Source organism: Pongo pygmaeus, chromosome 3, assembly GCF_028885625.2.
Source record: "Pongo pygmaeus isolate AG05252 chromosome 3, NHGRI_mPonPyg2-v2.0_pri, whole genome shotgun sequence".
Taxonomy (NCBI): domain Eukaryota; kingdom Metazoa; phylum Chordata; class Mammalia; order Primates; family Hominidae; genus Pongo; species Pongo pygmaeus.
Genome location: NC_072376.2, coordinates 158,406,267 through 158,429,948, shown reverse-complemented (window position 1 = coordinate 158,429,948; position 23,682 = coordinate 158,406,267). Strand labels below are relative to the sequence as shown.

Below are 23,682 nucleotides of genomic sequence, written 5' to 3'. Positions count from 1 at the left end.
TAGATCAGCGGCAGCATTAAATTATCATAGAAGCATGAACCCTATTGTGAACTGTGCATGTGAGGGATCTAGGTTGCGTGCTCCTTATGAGAATCTAATGCCTGATGATCTGAAGTGGAACAGTTTCATCCTGAAACTATCCCTTTCCCATCCCCTGTGGAAAAATTGTCTTCCATGAAACTGGTCCCTGGTGCCAAAAAGATTGGGGATGGCTGATGTATGACTGATAAAATTAGTTAACTGTATTAGTTAATACAGTATCTAGGAGGTTTCTAGAAAATAACATAACAAAATGTTTTTAAAATAGTAATAGGCCCGGCACAGTTGTTCACGCCTGTAATCTCAGCACTTTGGGAAGCCAAGATGGACAGATTGCTTGAGCTCAGTTCAAGACCAGCCTGGGCAGCACAGCAAAACCCCATCTCCACACACACACACAAAAATACGAAAAATTAGCCAGGCATAGTGGTGCACGCCTGTAGTCCCAGTTACACAGAGGCTGAGGTGGCAGGATTGCTTGAGGCAAGGAGGTTGAGGCTGCAGTGAGCTGTGATTGAGCCACTGCACTCCAGACTGGGTGACAGAGTGAGACCATCTCAAATAACAACAACATGTAGCAATTTCATTTTGGTAAGTGATTAATGTCCTATTTGGCCACACATTGAAAGTATATTTTCACTCTAAAAATATAGCATAATAAAACCTGGATACCATGTATTCACTATAAAGTGCTCTTGCATTTATTGTACAGCTAAGATGTTTGGAAAATTTTAGAAAGAGAAGAGAGGAAAAAGAGAAGAGAGGAACTGGAAAGCCACAGGTAGAAGAAGTATTGCCGAGAGCTGTAAGATATACGATCCAGTAAAAAAAACATGAAAATGAAACTAGAAAAGTCATACTGTGTGTGTAAAATTAGATCTCACTAAACTATCACCTGCTCCGAATTTCTTCCTGTGAGACCCAGAGTGCTTAAAGTGTAGGAAATTGGGCCTACCCTGCCTTTAAAAAAAGGAAAGTAGGGGTAAAAAAACTCATTCTCACAAAGCCCCACACCATTATGGGAGATGACTTTATACAGGTCACCCAGCAGCGTTAGATCCCATGTGGGTTTAAATGATCCACCTTGTAGGTAACTCTGGTATGGCTTAGTCAAGGCTATATTGTGTCTCATAGAAAACATTACAAGTTGTGTTTATATGTATACACAGCGGTTAGGATTTCTGTAATAATTAAATAGCTGCTAGAGCAGAAGCCCATTTTTTTGGCTTGATGTAGAGAAAACAATTTAAGAGTGTGTGTGCTACTAATTTTTCCTGATGATAAAAATGACAAATTTTCATCCTGGAAAATCAGAAAGTAAATCAAAATATAAAGAAGCAGAAAATATTATCACTCTTTTAGTGACTCAGAGGCAATAATTATTAATAGTTTGATACACTGTATTCGGTTTTGGGTATCAATAAAATGTCTTTGCAAACATTTAAAATATCTGCATGATTGTATGAATGTTTTTAAAATGATTTTCCCATTAGTGGACCACTGGGTTGATAGCAATGTTCTGCTTTTATAGTAATGCCATGATAAATGTCTCTGGACAATTTTTGATAATATCCTTAGGAGAGATTCCTGGAAGTTAAATTATTGGATCGAAGGCTGCTGATTAACTCTACCAAATGACTTTCCAGAATGCATCAATTTACACTGTCACCAGCAGTGTAGGAATGCTTTTCTCATTTCACCCGTGCCAGTACTGAATTTGAGGGTAGAGCAAAAACCAAATGTCCCTAATTTATAGTTGACAAATAATTGTTTAATTCGCCTGTGAGGCTATGCTCTCGTAGTTTATTAGCCATCTGTGTTTCTCTTGTGAATTCACTGTTCACATTTCTTACGTATTTATCTCACTGGGGTCCTATTTTTATTATTTTTTAATGAACTGTTCATGTAAGAAGGATATAAATACTTTATTTGTTTTCCTGTTAGTCCTTTGTCTTTTAATTTTATTCGTGACATATTTTTAACCTACAGAAGTTTGCAATCTCTTAGTCAAACCTCTTATGGTCTTTTGTTGCTTTTTATGCTTAGAAAATTTCTACCTCTCTGATCAAGCATATTTTCTTCTAGCTTTTTAATTGTTTGCCTCTTGAAAAACATTCAACTCATTAATCTGTTTGCATATATGGTATCAGGTCAGGGTTTCTCTTTCCCAGCCTCACCCAAAAGCTAACTTGGTTATTGTAGAACCATTAGAAGACTCTACTGATTTGCTATGCTTCATTTAACATACATTATATTTTTATATACAGTATAGTCTGAGTTTTGAACTCATTCTACTGTTTTGTCTACACACTGGTTTACTTGTAGTTTTACAATGTTTTATTAACCTTAATGCCAATAATTTTTTCTTTACTTTTCCATTTACAAAGTTAGCTAGCCTCACTTGTTTATCCTTCCAGGTAATATTCAGAAAACATTTTCCAGTTTTCAAAAAAATCACATTGTGAGTCTGAAAAGAGTTGTTTTAAACTATAAATTAAATTAGATGGAATTAATATGCTTAAAATGTTCTCACAATATTAAGTCTTCCCTTTAAGGAATACAGACTGCCTATTTATTCAAATTTTCTCTCAGTAAAATTTGGTTTCTTCATGTAATTCTCACATATTACAGGTTCAGATTATTTCCAAGAAATTGATGTTTTCTGTGGCTATTGGGAAGGGGATTTCTCCTTTCATTATATTTCTAACTGGTTATTACCAGATTAAAGGAAACTGACTTACATAATTTTTAAAAGATAGATTCTTTGGAGGTTTCTAGATAAATAATCGTATCATTGGAATAGGCACAATGCCCAACCATAATACTGGCATGGATGAAGGGAGAAAGGCCCTCATATATTTCTGGTGGGAGTGCAAATTCATTTTATGTATGTCTGTATTTATTTATTTATCTATTTTATTTTAATTAATTTATTTATTTTGAGACAGAGTCTCTCTCTGTCACCCAGGCTGGAGAGCAGTGGCTTGATCTCAGCTCATTGCAACCTCCGCCTCCCAAATTCAAGTGATAACTTTGCCTCTGCCTCCCGAGTAGCTGGGATTACAGGCGTGTGCCACCACACCTGGCTAATTTCTAATTTTTAGTAGAGACCCGGTTCCACCATGTTGCCCAGGCTGGTCTCGAACTCCTGACCTCAACTGATCCACCTGCCTTAGCCTCCCAAAGCACTGGAATTACTTTTTGGAAAGTAATTTGGTGAAATATATCAATAGATTTTGATCTACTAATTTCACTTCAAGAATCTATCCCGAGAATACTGTCAATCAAACATATCATTTACACATAATGATAATTTTGCCTTATTTCCATTATCTATAATTGTATATTTGAGTACACTACTAAGGGCATCTGGAACAATTTTAAATAACAGCATTCCAAGATTTTTTATTTTCTTAATAATGTTTTAGGAGGAAATGTCCCATAGTACAATTTTTCTTTGCTACTTTGGGATAAGAGTCATCTTTAGAGTTTAACGAAAAGTATGTCTTTCCCTCCCAAATGTATGCAAAATTGTGTTTACATACAATTTCAGAGGTTTACAGACCACAGAAAGATATCTATGTATGTTATGAACCTAGGTTCTAGCATTTCATTATTAAATTTACAGTCAGCGTTTTTTCCTTTAATTATATAAGAATATCTATCAATTCCTAATTTAAGAGTTGGAGTTTTCTTCCCCTCAGGATTAAATGTTACACTTTATCTTGAGTGCTTTTAAAGCATCTAATAAATAACCTTTTAATCTGGTCCACTGTTCTAAATTTCATAGTAGGTCACTGTTTCATACTTTTACTCTGGAAATAATTTCAAATTTGTAGAAAAGTTTGAAAGGGAACAAAGAAAAACAGAAGAACACCCATATAACCATTATCCAGATGCATCTATTGTGACAATTTACTCCATTTGCTTGATTACTTGGGCCCTCCCTCCCCACTGCTGCTGCACACGCACCGTGCATGTGTGTGTCTGTATGTATGTATGTATTGTAACACAGGTTTTGGATAGACAGATGGCGAGTAGACAGGTATCTTTATATACTAATTTCTTCCTGAACCACTTCCTTAAATACTTAAGTATTTCCTAAGAATAGGGATAGTCTCTTATATAGCCATAGTATAGTTGGCAATGCTAATACATTTAACATTGGTCTAATCTACCATTCATATTCCAGTTTTACCTGCTGACCTCAATAATGTCCCTTACAGTATTAACATTTTTTCTCCTGTTCAGTACAGGATCATGCCCAGGGTCAGATATTGCATGCAGGTGTCATATCTCTTTAACTGCTTTTAATCTGGAACTTTTCCATACCTTTGTCTTTTCACACTGATATTTTCAAAAAATTAGTCCCCCTTCTTTACCCTTTTTAATAGAATGTTTCTTGCTTTGAGTCTGTCTGATATTTCCTCAGGATTAGATTTGGATTTGCATTCTCAGCTGGAATCCTGCATAGGTGATGTTATGGCCTTCTCAGGGTATGACATCTGGAGGTATATGATACCCATCTGTCTCTCACTGGTGATGATAATTTTGATCTCCCAGTCAAAACAGGGCATCAATTATACAATTACAATTAAAATACAAATGATACAGTTTCTCCACTGTTTAGTTAATGCTTTTTATTCTCCTTTGTACTAACAGGCAGTCTGAGGATAAACACTCTTAAGACCATGCAAATATACTGATTCTCATAAACATTTTCTTTATATTTAGCATCCATTGATGATTCTTGCTGATCCTTACTATGATGGTTGCAAAATGATATTCAAACTTTACCACTGACTCTACATTTATCAACCAGCCTTCCCCATTCACTTATTTATCTATTTATTATGAGTATGGACTTATAAATTTGTATTGTTTTTCAATGGTGTAAAATTCAATACCGTACTGAGGCCAGGCACAGTGTCTCACACACCTGTAATTCCAGAATTTTAGGAGGCCAAGGAAGGCTGATCATTTGAGGTTAGGAGTTTGAGACCAGCCTAGCCAACAAGGTAAAACTCAGACTCTACTAAACGTACAAAAATTAGCCGAGCGTGGTGGTGCACACCTGTAACCTCCCAGCTACTGAGGAGGCTGAGGCACAAGAATCACTTGAATCTGGGAGGTGGAGGTTGCAGTGAGCCAAGATCACACCACTGGACTCCAGCCTGGGTGATAGAGGGAGACTCCGTCTCAAAAAAAAAAAACATAAATAAATATATAAATAAATAAATAAAATGAAGTAAAATTCATCACTGTAATTATTTTGGAGCTCAAATTGTCTGAGAGTTGGCCAGTGGAAGGCCCTGTAAGTTGGCTCCTGAGGCATGCCCCATGATTTCCGTAAGCATTTCTTTACTTCCTGCCACAACAAGATGCTCCAGGGTCCTCCTGTGCCTACCTATCCCAGCCTAGGGGTCAGCCATTTCTTCAAGGAGCCCTAGTTCCTTTTAGTGGGACATGGTATTAGCAATGATGATCTGAACACTAGATGTGCTTATTGCTACTGGGTATGTATGCTTCTGGGCCCTTTCAGCAGGCAGATCAGAAACTATACACAAGTAAAAACAAATATACATACCCATGCATATGCACATAGGTAATACATGAGAACATAAACATGTATACATACATACACATATGTATTACTAAAATCAGAATTTTGCACTGATACCTCTATTCTCCTTCACAGGGTTTATTTTTTGCTCCCCTCCGCATTTATATGTCTGTTTTCCACAGTGGAAACCCAGGCTCCCAACAATATCCACACATTTAGTCATTTGCTTCATCTTTACATATGAAAGTTTCAGAATGGTTTCACTCATACTGCTATGAAATAATCAAGTTTACTAAAAAGAGTTCGGGATTTATTTGAAATCCTAGCCCTACTCTATCTACTCCACTCAGCCTAGGCTGAGGATATATAGTCACTTACTATATTCATAACTTACTAGGCTTGTTTTTTGGTCTTTATTTTTTCTTATTATAAATATATCCATGTCTGATTTTTTGTTCTTTTGAAGGTGCTATCTTATATGGACAGTTATTCAATTTGGTGTCCCTGTGGGGGTATAATCACTGCAGGGTTCTATCGTGCCACCTTGCACGATGTTTGTGCTAGAATCTAGTTCTTTCTTTTCTATTTACTAAGTTATGGTATTCATTTGAAATACAATTAAGCAATTAACTTTAATTTGCTTTTAATTTTAGGTTGTGATTCATTTTATAACAGCCAATTTATTCTGTAGCAAAATATCATACAGAATAGTGTCTTAAAATGGCAAATCATAATTTCAACTAATTAATTTCAATACTATGAGAGTTGATCGACCACAAAAATCACTGACTGCAAGAGCTTCCAGATAGCAGAAACTGGAAAAATATTTACAAACTGCAGCAAGTGAACATTACCTGGTTTTTGCTACAATAGTTTGTTGCAGGAATGATTTTAAGTCAGCTCTGGAGGAACACGGATACAACAGATAAACATCTGAAAGAGGTTAAAGCAAAAACTCACCTTTTCCAATATGCCGCCTGGTGTTTTCAATAGTGGAATTCCGGTTAACATTGGAGAGCAGCCCAAGGCAGAAACGGTTCTTATTGTTGGAAGGATCAGTGAAACCATCCACCAACACACTTGTGGAGGAGGCATGGAACGCTTCACCCACACGATTGTTGAGCTCATAGTAGACAATAGAGCACCAGTGTTTTGGTTCCTCATAAGCAACTGCCTGAACATCTAGAGGAAAGAAAATGTTATATCAACCAAGGTTAGTGCCTCAGGCTCTCAAAAACTGAAACCGTGTTGTTGAATTGGCTCAGGATCATGGAATGAAGACATTGGAAAAGCAATTGCTATTATAATGTATACGGTTTTTCTATGATGTTTAAAGCAGGTACTTCTTACTAAATATGACATTCTCCTTATTCTCCTAATTGGAGAAAATTGGAAAACAATTTTCTCCAATTACTATCAAATAACCAAAACACCAGCTAAGGAAGCACAGCAAAAACTTTTGCTGAATATTAACAATATGCTAATTGCTCTGTAATATGCAGAAATGGAAATCACCCCTACCACAGACTTTGGCTCACCATCTAAAGAAACACAACAAGTGACAAGTGAAAAAATAAGTGGGAAGAGAACAATAGAAGATAGGAAATATGCCAAAGGTACTGGCATAAAAATGAATTACTTTTGGCAAAGACTAAGTATGCCTATGCTTATTCAAAGCAATGAAAATCAGTTTCTAATTATTGATAAGAAGTTACTTTACCTCATATTAAGTTGCCAATAACTATCACAGCTACAGTGTTGCTCCAGTTCTCAAACTCAGGAAGAAATCTTGCCAGCTGGCCATTCTTACAGAATGAATCATATCTTTCTCATCCAGATTTCATGCTAACTTCCTTATATTTGCTTTAAGTCATGCAGAGCAGGTGTGTTTTGTCTCTCCATTCCCAGAATGGGCCAACAATGGAAATTACCCAACTTTACTGACAGGATGCAGCTTGTTAAGTCAAATCTCTTAAGACTAACAAATCTCCAAACAGAACATGGTTCTAAACATTTGCAACTAAAAGGTTTTAAAGATGAATTCCTTCTGTAGTAAAACCTCTTGTACCACTGCTTTAGAGATTCCAGGAATACAAACCATATATTTCCAGCATACCAATATATAATGATCTGAGGTTTATGACGTCTTGGGTGTACAATAATAAAAGAAAGAAAAAAAAGAAAGTCCACATCAGAAGCCCAGACTATAACTGCTAAGGGAGAAGCACCTCTGTGTTCTTAACATCAAATTCCACAAATACTAAATGCACTTTACTTTAGAATTTGGTAAAAAACAAAACGAAACAACCACACACACACACACACACACACAAGGAAAATACTCATGAAAAAACCCACACATAAGTTAGTTGCTTTACATATGTAAGTAGTTAGCTAAAAACATATACTATCTTCCCTGCTTGCTAAGCAACTCTACCACGTCAATTTGCTATAATTCAAAGAGCAAAACTTTAGTGATTTACAAGTGCCAAATCTCAAAGCAGACTGCAACATTATTAACAGAAGGTTTTTATCAGCCATCAGGATACTTCAAAATACTATTCATCTAGGTCAGAGGTTGATAAATTTTTTCTGTGAAAGGCCAGAAAGATTTTACGGGCTGTATAATCTTTATCACAACTATCCAATTCTGCCCTTGTAACACAGAAGCAGTCATAGACAATATGTAATGAATGAATACAGCTGTGGTCCAATAACGCTTTATTTACAAAAACAGATAGCAGGCTGAATTGGCCGGTGGGCTGTAGTTTGTTGACCCCTGCTCTAGTAAAATCACCAAAGGTTAAAAAGAAGTTGAAAAAAAAGGGGGGGGGAAGGAAAAAAATGGCCAACATTCCTTTCTCATGAAAATATTAACTGACTATAAACTATAAAGGAAAAAAAATTAAAGCTATTTAAATGAAAAAAATCTTAAAGCAATTTAAAGATCTGTTTCCTGAAATCAGACATTTTGGGTTTAGTAATAACAGTTACTGGGTCCACATGCTCCTAATAGTGTGGTACTGTGCCTATTCTCTCCTGGTATCCTGGTCCCCAAATATAAATTCCACAGATGTGTGAGATAGGGGTTATTTCCCCCAACCAGAGTGTTCATTGACTCAGAATTATGTTTGATAAGATGTTCAAGAGATAATCAGCAACCATAAAATACAGAGGCAATAAAAAAGATGTAAAAGATCATAATGATTAAAATGGTGTACATTCCAATTTATGACACTGCACATCCAAGAAAGGTCCTTTGAGTTTATCACCCATTTTTTTTTTCTTTTTTTTTTTGAGACTGAGTTTTGCTCTTGTTGCCCAGGCTGGAGTGCAATGGTGTGATCTCTGTTCACTGCAACCTCTGCCTCCTGGGTTCAAATGATTCTCCTGCCTCAGCCTCCCAAGTAGCTCGGACAACAGGGGCCCACGACCACACCCAGCTAATTTTTTTATCTGTAGTAGAGACAGGGTTTCACCATGTTGGCCAGGCTGGCCTTGAACTCTTGACCTCAGGTGATCCACCAGCCTCGGCCTCCCAAAGTGCTAGGGATTATAGGCATGAGCCACTGCGCCCAGCCTTCATCACCAATTTTTAAACCGACGTTTAAAGCAGTTTTAGGTTCACAGCAAAACTGAGTGTAAGATAGAGTGATTTTCCATATGCCCCCTACCCCCACACCTTCCTAGCCTCTCCCATTATTAATATCCCCCACCAGAGTGGCACATTTGTTGTAAATGATGAACCGAACAGGCCTACAACCAAAGTCTACAGTTTACATCAGGGTTCACTCATGGTGTACATCCTATGGGTTTGGATAAATGTATAATGACATGCAGTTACCACGGTATAATGTGTCATAGAGACAAAATCAATTTTAAGTACTTAAAAATATAAACAACTCCTATTTTAATAAGTATCTCCTATTTTAATAAAAAAGCACTAAAATGAAACAAGACATACCTAGTAACCAAATTGCACTTTAACTTCAATTTGCATAAACATTATATAAATTGCATGACCCATGCCATGTGTTGACTGCAGCAGCGAAGCACTTTCCTTCATGAGAGGTTATTTAGGAACAGTTTTATTTGCCAAGGTGGCTGTGGATTCTAACAGATTCTCAGAGAGTCTACCAAACTTATTTACCTGAGTTCTCTGCTCACTTAAGTCTATTCTACTTGCCTATGTAGAGCTGGAAGAATGATGGCATCCCCCACTCGGTCACTGCTAAGGATATATACAGCGCTGGAATCAAAGACCCATCCTTAACTAAAGGGGGAAAGAAATTTTCATTTCTGCTTGCAAGTTCTTCAGGCTGAGAAGGGGAAAAACTTGTGCCTCAATTTCTTTTAAACAAAGTTAGAAACAAATAGCAAGAAATTCTATTAGTTTGTTCCAGTTGTAGTTACACATACATAAGAGCTGAAAAATAGATGGGGTTTATGAGTATCTATCCTAATTACAGAAGAAAGCCTTTGGACAGCCCAGTTATACCAACTTCCAACTTTGGAAATCACCAGTGAAAACTCTACTTCAGTACTGTTATTGTTTCTAAATACCATTTTGTTCATTTAAAAATACTCTTTTTGGCTGGGTGTGGTGGCTCACGCCTGTAATCCCAGCACTTTGGGAGGCCAAGGTGGGCGGATCACCTGAGGTCAGGAATTCGTGACCAGCCTGGCCAACATGGTGAAACCCTGTCTCTACTAAAAATACAAAAATTAGTCGGGCGTGATGGTGTGCGCCTGTAATCCCAGTTACTTAGGAGGCTGAGGCAGGAGAATCACTTGAACCTGGGAGATGGAGGTTGCAGTGAGCCAAGATCGCACCATTGCACTCCAGCCTGGGTGACCAGAGCAAAACTCCGTCTCAAAAAAAAACAAACAAAAAAAATTTTCATCATCAGTTAAAAATTATTAAGTATTAAAGATCTAAACAGATAACTGCAAAATTATTCTCAGGTCTTCATTAGTTAAGTCAGTGTATTTGTTCTTTAAATTAAAGACTTGTTATCCAGGAATTCTACTGAGCTTCTCTTAACATTGGGCTCTATTTTTCTCAAATAGCTCTTTTTAAAGACTAATAAAAATTCGTGAGAGAAAGTAACATCTGGACAAACTTTAGACTCTAAGAAAGGGAACAGGGAGCAATTAGTTTTACCTCCTCTGTTGATTTCTGAGGGCACGGGAGGCGCCATCATGTTTGTGTCCATTGGCTGAGAGCCATCCTGGGTCATGGGGTCTTCAGGAGGCAGGTAAGCAGGTGGGGGCGTATCAGCTACAAAGGTTTTAAAGAGGTTATTTCTTAACCCTTAGTAAACATACACACTCAAAACACATATCCTCTTCTGTACTGAAATTCTCAAGAGATCAAGTTGCCATTTCAATCTCCCCATTAAAAGACTAAAGGCTACAGGCACTGGTCCTGACGTACAATTTCTGAAAAGTATTAACCATGCCACAATCATATACATTTTTGTGAAAATTCAGTGGGAGGAAAAGTATTATACTATATGCCAGTTCCAGAAGCTGTTTGCCTATCCAGGATCACGCTGTTTAAAAGCAATCAGAAGAGTATTTTAAGCACACTTTAATATAATCTGCTTTGAGAGGACCTCTGCATTTCAGTTTCACTGGTAGATGGAAAACCTCTGAAAGCTTCACTGGACTTCTTAAGAAAAGGACCTTCAGGGTCTTTTGCATTAAATCTATGGGCTTTTAGAAAATTTATCCAGTTTCATTATAGCCTACTGATTAGAACTGTTAATTTTCCATGACTTTAGGGAATCTGTTAGGACCACATTCTCCCTACCCATTTAAATAATCACTAGCTTTAAAATCTCTAGTAACAGAATAATAGAAAATGAATCAGTTTATCACAGCTATCTTCTATTTCAGAATTTACATATATGTTTCTTCTGGCAAATAAGAGGCAAACATGATTTTTTAAACAAAGAACACTAACACAAGTCTTGCATTTTCTTAATATAAAACAAAGGGTATAGGTTTCTCACAAATAATCCTTTTCCATTCAAAAGCAAGCTCCTCACTAGCTATCATGAGTCCATCTAGCGTATGTGTCATCATACATCTAGCATAAGCTGCCCATCATACAGGTTAGTGGTGAGGAGGAAGGGAGAGAGGTAGACAGGAAGTCACCAGTTACTTTGATTTTTAAACTAGTCTATCTCCCAACCCTCATCCCAAACAGCTTTGGAGTGAAAAACAGACAAAACAATGTGAAATAAACAAGATTTAAATAAAAGAAGGTAATAAATACATAAATAAAAGGAAGCAATATAAATGTGGACCACTTTTCAATTTTTGAAGGCCTAGCACTGATGTTGAATTCAAATTTACTTAAAAACATTTCAAGCAGCCCAATAAACACACTTCCCCGGTCATTTTCCCTTCCGAAAACATTAATAGATGTTAAGTATATTTGTATATTTTTGTTTAGGGTATCTTTCTTAAGGTCTACTGGCAAGAAATTTGGCACTCTTTTTTTTTTTTTGGAGATGCTTGTTCATTAACCTGTAACTTAAAAATATATAATGTCCTTATTAATCATTTATTTTGATAACCATTACACCATTAGTTATGTCTAAAAAAAGGATAATTGTTTTTTGTCTTTGCTAAGTTGAACAAGCAGATGGTTTCCAGTACTTCTGTTGTAATTCCTTTGTTGTTAAAGTATACGTTTCTTGGGATTACATCATCATTTAAATGAATTTAATTAAGTAGGGGGTGGGATCCCTCAGGAAATATTTTTTCTGAGGTTGCACTTACAACAGGAGTTTTTTCCATGTATGAGAACGATGCTGATTGAGGTTGTGTTCTCATAACAGCAAATGTGTGTAACACACTATTTTTCTTTTTATCAAGAGTAAAGACTGTAACAATTACGCCACTCTCAGAAGGATGCAGCTGTTTCAAAACCTTTTAAAAACAAGGGAAAAATATAGCTTATTCAAGCATCTGTGCCTGACAAGTAAAATAAGACATTTGCTTACTTGATTATGAGGTCTCCTTTCTCCAAAAGTTGTATCCTAAAAGTGCGAGAGCACTGTCATATACCAGGGCTGAAAACCTCCCTCCACTGCAGGTTGACCCAGCTTTTCCGTGACACTGTGATAACACTGTCTGATATGACCACAGAACATCACTGAACATTCCAACCTACCTGGCATCTGGAAAGGGCTTCCTGGGTCTGAGCTGGTGGGAGAGTGAGGGTAGGTGCTGCTGCTGCTCCCAGGAGAGTTTGGGTAACTGCTATTGGGAGAGTGAGGAAACGGGTGGCTGTTGGGTTGCTGGAAAGAATCTGGAAAAGTGGCGTTGAGTGGCATGTGAGGCTCATTTTGTCCTAAGTTACGGAACTGAGCTAAGAGGCTGTGCTGAGGATTATATTCGCTGTGTCTTGGAACCAGCACAGGAGGAAGTACTAGAAAAAGGAAGGGAAAAAAGAGAAGGACAAAAATGAGAATTATGATCTATAATTACATCACAATAAAGTAAAACATAATCTGTAAGCAACAACAAATTATCTGATCCCTGTCCTGCTGCCAACTCAAAAGCATCATTCAAATGAAACGCTATTTTACCCTCAAGAACAAATGCAGGAACAAATACAATCCCTTTAGAATCACTGATGACATATGCCTGAGATTTGCAGCATTCACAAATTGCCCAAGGAAAGTTGGCAAAATACAATCTTTTAGGTTAAAAATGTTAAGGTTCCCTCATTCTTAATTTTTTCATTCACTAAAAACCAAAGCATAATTGTTTATCACCACTGACAATTATATTTCATAGCCCTGGCTGATAAGACTTCACATTTAAGAGTTAATGCTTATTGAACAATATGAATTATTCACCACAAGTGTTTCAAGCTGACATACTAGTTCACTTTAACACAAAAAAGCAGCATAGTAAATAAAGCTGAAGAGGTAAAATGAGTGAACCGTAGAAAACGCAAATGCCATGAAGATACAGTTAATTATACAAAATATGAGGTGTTTTGTGGGACAGAATTTATCTTGTATCCTGTCCTAGGAGTCACACTTTATGAACATCTTTTTTCTAAGGATCTTACCCACTTTTCAAGAATCCTTAACACCACCTGTGAGGTCAAGGAAGAAATAGGTCATACAATTCACATTCTGCTAACTGAAAACTCAAGGTACAAAGGCAGCCCAATAGGTAGGCACCTGTTGAGAAGCAAAGAAAACGACTCCTGTCACTCCTAAATGTTCTATATTAGGAACCTAAGGAGTTAATAATTGGCATGGTCATCAACCTCCAGAAACCTCCTGAGGCAAAGCCACTATAAATATAATTATCCTAGAAAGGCAGGGCTGGCTAACAGTCAGTTACAGAGCCCTAGCCAGATCCTAGGGTTAGATCCTAAGTTTCCCTGCCAGGGTCACCAGATGGATGCTCTAATAAAGGCCTTTGCAATCCTTCCAGCTCCTGTGGCCTCAGCTACAAAGAGAAAAGCAACCCATTTCATAAACTGCACGAGAGGAGAGAGGAGAGATTTAAAACTTATGATTATTGTTGGTTGTTAGGAATCAGAATATATATCCCCAAAGAAACAAAATTTGGTGGCAATAGGAATTTAGCAGACTTTTGAGGGCTTTCCAGGGAATCTGTGCATAATTTATATCATTTCTACAGTAAAAATGCTCTTAACACTTGGATTATCACTTTTTTATGAGCTGAAAATTGCTTTTTAGATAAAAATAGGTTTTTTAAAAAGTATTAAAATTTCTCATGTGCTATATTTTATACTCCTACATAATCCCATAGCATCAGATTTGTTATTTCCCTATTTGATCCTTCAGGGACAAATCTTTTGAGTATATAATGAATGTATTTTCTTTTTAGTACAGTGATGGAATCTTCCCAAACCAAACCATTAAAAGCATAAATTCTTCTTCTACTTTTCAATAGTCATCTGAACTATAAAATGCTTTTGTTTTGTTGAAGAAACATTCCTGATAAGGGATCCCCAATGCCAATAAAAATTTATATTCCAAAACAATCCAATACCTTTCAATTACCTTTGCAATGACAAACATTCCCTTTTCTTTTAGCTGCTGTGACTTGAGTTACGATTTCCCAACTTGCCTTTTACAGGCATCTAGCTATGGTCTTAATTATGATTTTTACCCTTAAAAAGGGGAAACATTGGCCCCTAAACCCCTCCCCACAAACGCAACACCAGACAGCAATCCTTCATGTCCTCTATCCTTCAGAGGACCCCTCCCTCCCACAACACACACGAACAGAGTCCATTAAGGTTGGTGCAAAAATAATTGCAGTTTTTGCATTTAATGGCAAAAACTGCAGCAACTTTGCACCAACCTAACACTTAGCGGAGCATCTGTTTTAGCAGCTCTTGTTTCCTAACAGTTTTAGAACTGGGGACTTACTTGTTCCTACTACTTGCAGATGGGGGCAGTCAGGGAGGAAGAACTAGCCTTTGCGATAGCCACAGCAAAGGGCAATGTATTTCTGCTTCCCAAGTTTATAATCTGCATATGTATTCCTCAAAATGTGAGACTCATCCAATGTTGTGTGTGTAGCATCTTGTTATATATATAAACTACAATTTATCTGATGATACAATTTTATCTTCTGCTGATAAATACTTGGGTTGGCGGAAAAAAAAACCAACTCAACGCTTGGGTTATTTCCAGTTTGAGGCAGTTATAAAAACTTCTATGAACTTTAAAAAATTTAACTTATTTTGAAATAATTTCAAACTTACAGAAAAACTGCAACAGTACGAAGAACACTCAAATACCCTTTACCCAGATTCACCAATTTTTAACATCTTGCCGCATTAACTTACTCATTCTCTCTCCTCCATTCTCCAGCCCTAGAACACAAATACACTTCTTCTGAATTATCTGAGAGCAGGTAACATACATGTCCCTTTACCCTATAGCATTTCAGAGTAACTCCCAAAAGGAACATTAACTTACATACACACATTTGTTATCAAACTTGGGAAATTTAACACTGATGATTTTATCTAATATAAAATCATATTCCAACTCTGTCAACTGTCTCAACCATGTCCTATGTAGCAATTTCCTGATACAGGACCTAAGGTAGAATCACATATTGTACTTTGTTGTCATATTTCTTTAGTCTCCTGTAATCTGGAATAGTTCTTCAGCGTCTTTTTTCCTTCCTGCTTTCATGCTACTGACATTTTTGAATACAGGCAGTTATTTTACAGACTGTTTCTCAATTTGGGTCCCTCTAATGCTTGCCCATGATTAAACTCTGAGATTTTTGGTTGGACTACTAGATAAGTGGTATTATTCCCTTCTCAGTTCATACGCACAGAAGCACACGATGTGTCTGCCTGTTTGAGGTTTAATCCTGATCACTTGGTTAAGGTATTGTGCATTTCTTCCACCGTAGACAGTTTCTATCTTTCCTTTTGTAATTAATAAGTAGTAAGAGATACCATGAGACTGTGTAAATATCCCGTTCCTTATCAAGCGTTATCCCCTATATTTAGCATCCATTTTGCTTGAATAAATTTTTGCTATAATGGTTGTGAACTGAATTTTCTTTAACTCCATTATTCCTTCATTATTAGTCAGAATTCTAAGATGAGGACGTGCTTTTCCATCTCTTGTGTCTATATGCCTATATATAACAGTTATCAGTATGGCTTCATGGATTCTTAATCAATGAGCTATAATCTATAAATATCTATTTTGATGGTCATATTGTCTTAGATTTGGCCATTGGGTGCCTGTTCAAGCTAGTCCCTGTGCCTCTGTAACATGTTCCAATTATTTGAGTATTTCTTAATTTCTGGAACAAGACATTCCAGGCTTATCTCTTACCTTCCCTTTCCGCCACTCCAGCAATCTCTGGTTCCCTTTAGTGAGGAATAGTATTTAGAAACCAAAATCTGGGATTTGGCTGTGTTCTGTATGTCTACTGGAGCCACATTGATTCTAAGCCCTGTGTGTGTGCGTGTGTGTACTGGAAACTGGGTTATGCTGTTACATCCAAGTGTAAGCCAACTCCACAGGGTTTTCATTTGCCTTTCTCTGTTTCCTATCTGTATCTCCTTATTTCAACAGTGAGAACCTTGGCTACCAACATCAAAGTATTTATGAATGTGCTTAATTCTACGATACACGGAAAAAATTTCAGAAATTATAAAATAAACCTACTAAGACAAGTTTTGGGTTTATTCTCTTTAATTTTTTTTTTTTTTTTTGGTATACTAAGTACTTGGATTCATTCAAATTCATTCAAAATCTACTTGGATTCATCCCTCTCTTCTCTTCAGTGTTATTTTATTACTTTGAAATTTTATTCAATTTCTCCCTTTCACAGTTAGTTTATTTGAATACATCTGTTGCTGTTTGCGCTTAGTTTTAGGAGTTCCCCTCTCTCATTCTTGTTGATTTAATTTTACTTTTTAAATACAGACAATATTAACATGATTTTAAAGTCAAAACAATATACTCCCTACCACATCCCTTCTAACTTAGTCCTCCAATTTTAACATCCTCCTAGGGTCATCAATTTCATTTTTTTCTGGCTTATCTTGTGTTTCTTCTTGAAAAAAAGCAAGCAGATAAATGGATGCTTTCTTATTTCGTCTTAACTGCTAAAAAGAAAGGTAGCCTACTATATATGCTCTTTTGCACTCTGCTTTTTTCACCTATATATGAGAAACAACTTCATATTAGTGCACAGAGGTCTTCCTCATGTGGTTTGACAGATAATAACACCAAAGTTGATTTAACAATCTCCCATATCTGGCCATTTAGGTACTTCACAATATTTTACCATAAAATGTAATACTGCAATGACTGTGCATATATATGGTAGCATTGTCAAAGGTGTATCTTCAGGGCAAATTCCTAGATGTGGAAATGCTGGGTGAATGGGTAAATGTATATATAACTTTGTTATTGCCAAGTACCCCTTTCCAATGGTTGCACCATTTTGCACTGTCACATAGGAGTGCCTTTTTCCCATACCTTCCAGAATAGAGTCTGTCAAGCTTTTGAATCCTGACAACCTGATGGGTGAGAAATGACATTTTGGTGCAATTTTAATTTACATTTCTCTTATAGTGAAAGTTGATCTCATCTTTTCATGTATTTCAGAGAGTGCCTTTCTATCTTTTTCTTTGAACTGTTGGCTTATGCCTTTTGCCCATTTTTGGTATTTTCATCCTTCATTAAAAAAAACAACATACTAGAGATACTAGCCTGTGATATATGTTGTGGATATTTTACCATGACTATCATTTGTCCTTTCACTTTGTTTATGTATATTTTTTGGTAGGCACATTTATCAACATATTATTTTATCGTATATTTATTTCTGAGTCCTAGAAAGCCTTCTCCTATACCCAGATTATAAGGAGGAATTCATCCATGCATACTTCTAGTGCATATAAAGCTTCATAATTTATTTAGCTCTGTGATCCCTTTGGAGTTTAGTTTTATTTGTGGTACGAGGAATGGATCTAATTTTATCTTTCTCTAAATGGTTAGCCAGTTAACCCCAACACCATTCATTAAAAGCCCATCTTTGACCAAGTGATTGGAGTTGCCACTTTAAAAAAGTTCCATAAATGTTCGAGTCTACTTTTAGACATTTAATTCCACTACACTTCATCCTGTTCTAGTCTGTGCCCTAGTACCACTCTGTTTTAATTATAAAGGCTTTATAGAGATTTTAATATCTGATAGGGCCAGCCCCTCTCACAGTTCTTCCTTTTCAGAAGTGTTTTGTTTGCATGCTTAAGCTTTCCATATGACTTAGTTATCACCTTGTTTACCTCCAGTAAAAAAAGTTATTAATACTTTCATTGAGGTCACATTATATTCATAAATTAAGTAAAGATTAATATCTTGATGATGCTGAAATGCCCTTCTGAAGATGTAGGAAGGTCTATTCAAGCCTACTTTGTGTTCTACAAGTATTGTCTGTATTAGTTGCTAACACTGCTGTAACACAATACCACAGACTGGCGGCTTAAACAACAGAAAATTATTTTCTCACTGTTGCTGTGAAGGCTGGAAATCCAAAGTCAAAGTGGTGGCAGGTTGGTTTGCCTGAGGCTTCCCTTCTTGGCTTGCAGACGGCTGCCTCCTCAGGGTGTACTCACATGGCCTTTTCTCCTGAGGTCTCTGAATGTTTCATCCCTCTTCTTATAAAGACCCCAGTCAGACTGCATTAGGGCCCATGCTCATGGTCTCATTTTAATTTAATTACCTCTTTTAAAGGCCCTATCTCCAAAAACAGTCATATTCTATGGTGCTTGGGGTTAGGGCTTCAATATGTCAATTCTGGGGCACGCAACTCAGTTCCTAACACTACATATAGGATTTGTATATTTCTTGTTAAATTTATCAAGTTGTTGCTATTTTCAATGAGATTAAATGAGGCTTCTTCTCCAATGTATCTCCTAACTGGTAATTACTACCACATGGTCCACAGCAGCACTTACAAAAATTTCCTTCTCTTATTTGCTTTTTTAAAAACAAATTTTATTATTATTTTTAGAGCTGGGGTCTTGCTACGTTGCCCAGGCTGCAGTGCTGTGGCTATTCACAGGCATGATCATAGAGCAATTCAGCCTCAAACTCCTGGGCTTAAGCGATCCTCCTGCCTCAGCCTCCTGAGCAGCTAGGACTACAGGTGCCTGCCACCATGCACAGTTAATTTTTATTTTTTGTAGAGACAGGGTCTCACTGTGTTGCCCAGGCTGGTCTCAAACTCCTAGTCTCAAGCTATCCTCCTGCCTCAGCCTCTCAAAGCACTGGGATTACAGGCATGAGCCACCACACCCACCCTGGAGACTGTATAAGTAGGGTGTCTGTAAGTTCTAGCTTGCCTGGGATAGTCCCAATTTGTACCTGTTGCCCGATGTAATTAGTAATAGGTGACTCTTGTCAATTTCAAGCCTTCTGGCTTGGACAGTAAATGTTCACATTAACTATAAGCAATGACTAATTAAATTCAGGAAAGTAAAGAGACAGGTCTGGAACAGCTGCCAGCCCTAGAAAGAAGTATTAATGTTGCAGAGAGGAGACACATAGAAGTTAGTCAGGCTGGGTTAAGCCTACACACACGTGCTGCTGTAAAATAACAAGGCCCAGGCCTCTCTCCCTGTGTGGAATCCTGAACGACAATGCTGTGGTTCTCTCCCAGATGTCTCTCACTCTACCCCCACTTCATGCTCCTTTCATTTCAGCAAGATTTCAGTAAAGAATAATTAAAATATGTTTTCTATTAGGTGAAAAGGAAAGAAACATTCAGATAATTATTCATGTTTAAGCACACTTTCTTTGTGCAATTCTCATTTCTTGGATGAGAGATTTACCAGCCTAAAGAATGAGGATTTGCAAACTGCAGGCCCAACTCAGGTCACCAATAGGAAGGGAGAGAGGGTCAGCAGTGTTTCCCTCTGACTTGTTCTATGTCTCAGGCTGTTCCTATTTTATGGAAAACAAATATGGGAACATAAGACTTTTCTGGGGAACCATTTTCTTAGTGCACTAAGGTGACCCTTGCTTGGTAACTTCAAAATATGGCTGAAGTGTGGGACTTCCCTCTTTTAAGGGTTGCTCCTATTGGTTAATTTGAATAAGAATCTGCTTTCAAAGAGAAGCCCAATGTTAAAACATCTTTCTTTGTACACATGAATTTCTTCTGAGTTATTTAAAAATCAGACCATGTATGCCCTTCTTGTATCCTAGGAGCTCTAACTCTGGTAAAAACCCAAATCTTTTCTCCCACCCTAACCTCTCAAATATATTCTGAAAAAAGGCCCCTACGTGATTTCACCAATCCTCTCCACTCATTTGAAAATGTCTAATTGTGTTATGTCTTTAAAAGGCTGAAGCTATCTTCTTTTCCTGATCTCTTTTCCTTTTCTCTCAGGAGAAAAAAATCTTCAGATTTCTGCCTTTTCTCAGTGACGTTAACTCTGCTTTTCAAACTGTGCATCTCTGTTAAAAATAAAATCCCTTTTCCAGTCAACAGGGAAACCCAACTAAGAATGTTTCAGGAAGCAAAAGTTTCAGAGATATTTGTGATTCTGCTATCACACTCAGCTTTTCGGTGTTGCTAAGGTACAAGGAAAAGAATGAAAAAGAACAGTTAAAATTGTAGAGAGGGGCTGAGCTCTGGAAAGGATTCCTGTAAACTCTAGATGTGAGAGCTTTTTTAAGATTTTGAAGTACTGCTTGAAATTCTATCACCAAGTTGTCAGTGGTAAAGTAGTCTAGTAATGAGACAAAGTCTGACAAATCCCCACGTGGGCTGTGACCCACCAAATGTTCGTGAGAAAGCAGCTTTTTTCTTTTTTAAACACACAAGAGAGTTCTGATGTATGTTTGCCCATACAGAAGTAACGGAAAAAAAAAAAAAAGAAGAAGTAACAGACACAAGCTACCTGTTACCTGGCAGTACAGAAATGCTTTCTAGTTCTGACAAGGTGGAAAAGGCATTTAGGTTAGAGTCAAGACACCTTAGTTCTAGTTCTGACTCCCGTAACTACCTTTGTGACTTTGAGCCAATCACTTTATGTCTCAGGGACTCAGTTTCCTCACACAAAAGAGCAAGAAACTTGCTTTCCACAGGGTCTTCCTGCTCTAAATTCTGCAAGTCTTCTGATTGATGAGAATGCTGCTCATGTACACCTGGACCTTCGTAATGTCCAAAGCTCAGCTCCAGATGGCATCTAAGTTGAATCTCAGGACATTTCAGTGAGGCCACCTACAAGCAGAAAGGAGGCCCAGGGCTAGGGGAAAAATGGCCCCAGAGCCAGTCAGCTGCAGCAATTCTCGTGAGAAAGGGAGGGCAAGCTGCCAGAGCAGCTGTGCCCAATATGATGCCTACACGAGACAGATGTCCCCAGTAGAATGTGTTCAGTGACCTTCTAAACAGAGACACTTCAAATAGGAAGTGCCAGAAAGGGTAAGAGTAAGAACACTTAAAATTAATAGTATACACATTTATGAAATAAAATTCCTTACCTCAGCACATGTCAGGGAAATTTTATGCTGAAGAAATGATTCTTGGAACCTCAATAGAGGTTAAATTTTAATGAAAATATATAACAGCCTAAATCCCTGAGTGGTGGCACTTTTTTTGTCTGCTTATTGGTGATGAGGTGATAGTATGGAGGGTCTATAATATAAGGTTCACCGGGTACCATATATGCCTCCATCATGCAGGGCACTGCAGGTATGAGTCAAGAGGACAGACACTGTCCTTGCCCATTGGGAAAAGTGTCTATCACTAAATCCTCACAGCAGTTATCTCTGTTTTACAGGTGAAGGATCAGGCTCAGCCTAGCTAAGTAACCCATGCAAGGTCGCACAGCTGCTAACTGAGGGCCAGGATGTGAATCAAGGTCTGCTCATAACCACTAGACAATCACTCAGTACTATAAAACTGGAAAGAGATTGTGGAAGTTGTTTTTTAAATTCTTTTTCCATCCTTCTGTTTGTTTTTTGGGGGGCAAGATCTTTTTAAAAGGTATGATAGCTTTGCCTAAAGGTAGCAACACTGTAGTATTTACTTTCTGGGAGTATAGTTACTCAACTACAAATATATTAAAAGACAAATATGTGAACATAATTTGACATAGAGAAATGAATTTCATTCAACAATATCATCAAGCATTAAACAAAAGCCACTAAATTTACCTAAAAATCACCTAAATCTAACTCAACTTCTGAGAATCCAATTTCCTAGATAATGCCAGGCCAATGAATTCTTTTTGTATACCACAGATTATTTTCTTGAAAAATACCTTCTCTGGGCACCCACAGAACATCTGCTATGACTCCATGACCTAGTTCAGATTCCTGCTCCAACCTACCTTTGTGGCTTTTTGCAGTTTTCATCTGCTAGTTTCATACTTCTGCACCTTTGCTCACTTGGCCATATTTCCAAGTCTCAGTTCTAACAGCACTCCCATGGTGCCTTTCCTGGTCTTTCTACCCACCCCTGGTAGAAAAGAATTCCTCCCTGTGCCTCAGTGTGCCCTACACAGACTTTCATTGTAGCATCTGCAACATTTTATTGCTAAGTTGACTTTACTTCACCTGGACTGTAATGCCTTTGTGGGTAGAACTGATTTTCTTTCTTTTGAAAGGAAATAGGTGCCAGTGTCTGGCACCTAACAGGTCCTGAATGAATGTTTTTTCAATTATTGTATGTTTGTAAATTGTATTGCTATTCCTGACCTGTCTAGTATAAGTGGGTTTATATAAACCAGTCTTTCTCAAAGTTCGGCCCTCAGACTCTTTGCACCTGAATTAGATACTTATTCAAAAAGGCAGATTCTTATACCTCATCCCAGATATAAGAAGTCAAAACCTTCAGCAATTATGGGTGAATACAGCCTAGGTACAGGAAGACAAATGGTTACTACATGCACTGGCAAGAGAGCTAGGTGTCTGGCTCTATCTATGTCTCTAAGTAGCTGTGGAACTTGAACTTCAATTTTTCTCATCTTAAGTCAAATTTCTAGAGATCATCTCTTTCACTTACAAAAAACTCTACAGAGTGTTGGTCCTGATTCTTTGATAGTATACAGATATAAATCCAAATGACATGGAAAAGGCTGGCATGGCTTTATAGTAAGCTTACAGAAAATTTATAGGGCCCAGTTTTTTTGGTCAAGAGGTACGTTGTCATGAAAAAGCACTGGCTTGGGATCAAGATAGCCCAGGGTCTTAGCTGTATGAATTTAGGTGGCATAAATTCTCACCTCAGTTTCCCCAAAGGGATAGCAAGCCCTTAACAGCACTCTGAGAATCAAGAATGGTGGCACACAGCAGTTTGTCAAACCTAGTTCCCTCTCTGTCTTTTTTCTTCCTACTTTCACCCTAGTAGTTTCCTTTCTTTTGCCAAGTATTTATTTGCTTTACTTCCAACAGAAGGAAGGTGCTATGTTATTAGAGACTTCGAAAGTTGTTAGAGGTAGAAAAAAACTTCAGGGTATAACCTAAAAACATCAGGAGAAAAAAAAATACCTTCAAAAGCCACACATGAAGTATAGT

The 23,682-nt window shown here is 37.4% G+C and overlaps 1 protein-coding gene across 4 annotated transcripts in view; it reads right to left on the bottom strand.

Moving 5' to 3' along the window:
- SMAD1 (SMAD family member 1) overlaps positions 1-23,682 on the bottom strand; it is a 76,478-nt gene that overhangs the window by 5,641 nt on the left and 47,155 nt on the right. For all 4 annotated transcript variants that reach the window (XM_054485525.2, XM_054485520.2, XM_054485523.2 and 1 more), the window contains exons 3-5: positions 12,789-13,046; positions 10,767-10,883; positions 6,563-6,784 (exon numbers count right to left, since the gene is read on the bottom strand). In XM_054485525.2, coding sequence (XP_054341500.1) covers positions 6,563-6,784; positions 10,767-10,883; positions 12,789-13,046 — 597 coding nt within the window. The remainder of the gene's footprint in view (positions 1-6,562; positions 6,785-10,766; positions 10,884-12,788; positions 13,047-23,682) is intronic.